A 4,467-nucleotide genomic window follows, 5' to 3' on the forward strand; every position below is an offset into this window, starting at 1 on the left:
TCGCTCCCACTTCTATCACATGCGTGTTCTTCCCTGCCTCCATTCCTGATGCCTGACCTTCTGGTGGTGGTGGTAGGTTTTGTGGTTGTGCGGCTAAGAAATGATTTAGTTTTCCTTGATTAATTATTTTTAGTATGATTCTTTGAACATTTCGAAAGTTATTAGTGTTGTGACCGTGGAAGCGATGATACGCACAAAATTCTCTACTTCTTCTTCCTGACGGTGGCTCTTGTCCTAGATTTGGTGGTGCAGGTATTTCTTCCATCAAAATTACCGCCTCCCAGATCTTATTTATTGCTGTATTCAGGTGCGGCATTTTGATTTCTTCATAAACTCTGTTATTTCCACCCGGTCCTTGGTTATAATATATTTTTTGTCCTCCATATCCATCTGCTTGGTTTTCATACCTGGGAATCCTGTTTTTACTTGCTTGATTGTTATATTGTCTTTCTCTATATTGTTTTTCATACATTTCTTGATCCCTACTGCTCATTGCTACCTTCTTTTGCTTATCCTACATCACTTTCTTTTCTTGACTCCCTTGGGATGTGCTTGCGACCGCATTTGTTGTTCTTGGTAGTAGGCTTGCATTCCCTTCATTGACATTTGTAACCGCAACTGGATAAGATTACATATCTCTTTGCTTTTATTCAAGAGCAATGTATTCTTATTGGAACTCATAGTAATGGTATCTTTCATCCTGAATATTTGCGTATACAACAAATTTGTTGGGAAAAGTGCATTAATGAAAGCCAAGATGAAATTTCTATCATCCACTCTTCCAGCCATCTCATTACACATGGTCCTCCAACGTGTTGTTAGGTTATGCAATATTTCATTGGTTCTTCTCCTTAAGATGAATATCTTTTTAATTCCTGGTCGTAACATGTTGTTACTGATGTATGCTCCTAGGAATATACTTTGGAGATGATTAAATGATCTTATTGTTCCAATTGGTAACCCTTCGAACCATTGTAACGCCTCTCCTGTTAAACTGACATGAAAATACTTACATAAGACCGCATCGTTATCTTCCCATTGCAGTAAAGATCTGTTGTACCCCTTTATATGCTTCACTACAGATGTGGTTCCATCAAAAATATTAGTAAAGACAGGTAAAGTGCATTTAGCTGGTACTACTGCCATTTGTATCTGCCTTGCGAATGGTGTTTTTCCTACTTCTTCTATGTCTTCATCCAATTGCATCCTTCCTCCATCTCTTCGTGTTGTCATCATCACTCTTACTTATGCTAATTCTCTTAAGATCGTTTCGTTCATGATATTATCTTGTTGCATGGGTCTCTTCAATCTTGCTTGTCTTACTCTGTTGTCATACCTACTTTGACGCAGCGCCTCTTGTAGTTCTTGTTCTTCCGCCTCCTCTCTTATTCGCCTGCGTCTCTCTCTTTCGTTCCTTTCATTTCTTGCATTTTGACGCGCTTCCCTACGTCTTTCATCTTATTATGCCTGGTCGCGTTGATTTCGCAACATTTCTCTGCATTGTAATATCATCCTTCTCTGTTCTTCATCACTTTCATCCACCTGATCATAGTATGTGCGGTCATTTTCTCCCTGTTGTGCATGTTGATTGCCCCTATGATCTCCTTATATGCGATGATATTCACCTTCTGGTATGTATCGATACTCCACCGGTTGGTATTCCATGCGATTACGATCGCGCCCTTCATGTATATTATATCCTACTTGAAAATTCCCAACAGTGTTATCTAGTGGTTGTTCTTGTGTTTCATCCCTGCGGTTAGATATGCTACGTCCTGACGTTCTCCTGCTTGTCCTTGATCTTGAGCTAGCACGTGTTGTCCTTGATGTGGTTTGTGACCTTCGCTCTAGCAACCTGTTATTTTCTTCTCTTAGTTCGTTGTTCTGACGCGTCAAATTCGCACACACTTCTTCTTCTCTTCTCCTTTCTTCAACTAATCTTTGTCGAAGCTCTTCTATCGTCATATTCTCCTCATTTTCTCCTACTAGTCCTTCTTCTCCAATTCTTTGCTCGTTTTCGTCCGCTGTATGTGTATCTGTAGTATGAACACTTACCTCATCATAATTCCTGCAGTTGTTTTTCTCTTCTTCCTACTGAATCTGAGATTGAACATGTCTATTCTGGTTGTTTCTTTCGCCCATTCTTGACGATTATGTGTGTTTGCCTCTTCTTCTTCCTGCTCCTTCTATCTGGCGTTACGTTTTCTCCTGCGAATGCTTGTCTCACCATCTATTGTTCCTGTAATAATATCTTTTCTTGACGAAGGAAAAAGTACTCTATAAAGAACCAGAAAGATACTAAGGAAAATTTTTGTTCTGAGATGAAAACTTTTGGTTACGCTTTTCAGATCTAAACTTCTAAAACACTAAAAGATTGATGATGAAAAGATTAAAAACTAAGAATATTTTTAAACGCTTTTTTCAATGAAAATCACCAACAGGGTATATCATCCAAGTTGTATTCTAGCGCCAAAATGTAGTTGCAGGAAATCACACAACTACACCCTAATGATAATCTATCAAATAATCTAAGAAACCATTGATGAAATACTCAAGATCTATTATTAAAAACTTAGGACAAATACAAATGAGATATGATGAAACCCTAACTTGGGAAACAAATAACACTCTCTCTCATAAAATTCTAAATTCTGCTCATAAAAAAGATCTTCCCCTTTTACAATGGTGGTTGGTCCCTTTTATATGAGTTTACATAGTGGAGGACAGCTAATAAAGCCCTATTTTCGGATCTGAGGTGCGTAAAAGTCGCTTGGACATTTATGTAGACGCACAGATTCTTTGATGACGCATATATCTTCACACTTTTATCGTGACTTAGTGACATCATCAAATTCGTCATCTTGGATATAAATGTGTATTCGTCTTCGCATAATGTTAAATATATTAATTTGTGTAACTAATGAGTGTGCGGTATTTTCCACCCACAAGAGACAAATAAAGAGATTGAATCATTATCTTCCCTGTCCTCATGCAGAGCTTGTTTTATTCGTCATACCACTCTCAGATGCTAGCGATTTAACAGTCCTCCTTCAACTCCACGAAGTCGAAGGCTTACAGATTAGAAAAGAAACATATGGGATCCCGTTAAACCTCTACATAACGCCCTTGTAGTACATTGGAGCTCTTTTGGAGGTAAATGTGTGTTCGTCACACTTTTATCGTGACTTAGTGACATCATCAAATTCGTCATCTTGGATATAAATGTACGTTCGTCTTCGCATAATGCTAAATATATTAATTTGTGTAACTAATGAGTGTGCGGTATTTTCCACCCACAAGAGACAAATAAAGAGATTGAATCATTATCTTCCCTGTCCTCATGCAGAGCTTGTTTTATTCGTCATACCACTCTCAGATGCTAGCGGTTTAACAGTCCTCCTTCAACTCCACGAAGTCGAAGGCTTACAGATTAGAAAAGAAACATATGGGATCCCGTTAAACCTCTACATAACGCCTTTGTAGTACATTGGAGCTCTTTTGGAGGTAAAATTATTTAAAGAAGTCGAATTATAAATACAAGTCTAGGACATCTACAGAATACTGGACCTCGTTCTCAAGTACGGCTATTTACTAATCTTTGTTACTTCATTTTGACAGATAATGAGTAATGGGATTTATCGTAGCACGGAGCACCGAGTAACAGTTTACTCAGCAAAAGAGGGGCTCTCAGTTGCTAGTTGCTGAATTAATGAACCCTGAAATGAAATCAGAAATTGGTCCGTTACTTGGCATGATCACACGAGAGACACATGCATTCCTTGTTCAGAACGGTTGAGTATGAGGATTATTTTAGCAAATATTATTATGTAAAAACTTGATGGAAAATCATACCTTGACTACATGATATGAGAAGGTGATGCCGACAATAACCAGCGTGTATAACTCATATTTATGAATAATTTGGTGGTTCAGGAATGAATATTATTGCAACTCCACTCTAAAGTTCAGTAGTGAATAACTTATATGTATATGGAATGATGGTACCAGAACTGATCGCTTCAATTTTCCATGATACAATTACTTATCTACATCATACTAATGGAGAGCAAGTTGGTGCTTTAGTTATTATTTTCTGTTCACTTAAGCCAAGCACTATGGGAGAGGGAATCCCTTCCCTATCCCTCAAATGTAGGGAAGGAATATGGCTTTAAAGGCAACCTCACTATGGTCTGTTTTCATCCCTTCCCTACACTACGGGTTTATAAAAATATTTATTATGGGTAAAAAAAGTTTGAAGAGAAAAAATGAAGATTTAATTGGAAACAAAGAGTTTCATAGGAAATAAAAGAGTTAAAAGTGAAACCAAAAGTAAAAAAAATAATCTTAAACGAATACTGAGAATCCATCTAAAATCACACGGAAACTCAGTTTCCCTGTGATTCCCTTCCCTACTAGGGGATCCCATATGATCCTCTTTGACTTTGAGTAGTAGGGAAGAGATATCCC

The 4,467-nt window shown here is 37.7% G+C and overlaps 1 protein-coding gene across 1 annotated transcript; it reads right to left on the minus strand.

The window, feature by feature from the left end:
• Positions 1 to 519: 519 nt before the first annotated feature.
• On the minus strand, positions 520 to 1,233 carry LOC113335548. The gene has a single exon (XM_026581585.1). It carries the CDS (start codon positions 1,231 to 1,233, stop codon positions 520 to 522), a length of 714 nt encoding a protein of 237 aa, XP_026437370.1.
• Between the last annotated feature and the right edge of the window lie 3,234 nt (positions 1,234 to 4,467).

The sequence above is a fragment of the Papaver somniferum genome, unplaced genomic scaffold (genome assembly GCF_003573695.1).
Source record: "Papaver somniferum cultivar HN1 unplaced genomic scaffold, ASM357369v1 unplaced-scaffold_15, whole genome shotgun sequence".
Taxonomy (NCBI): domain Eukaryota; kingdom Viridiplantae; phylum Streptophyta; class Magnoliopsida; order Ranunculales; family Papaveraceae; genus Papaver; species Papaver somniferum.

What these genes read in the sequence shown, in the direction of transcription:
- LOC113335548 (XM_026581585.1), bottom strand. Translation starts at nt 1,233, where the DNA reads ATGACAACACGAAGAGATGGAGGAAGGATGCAATTGGATGAAGACATA.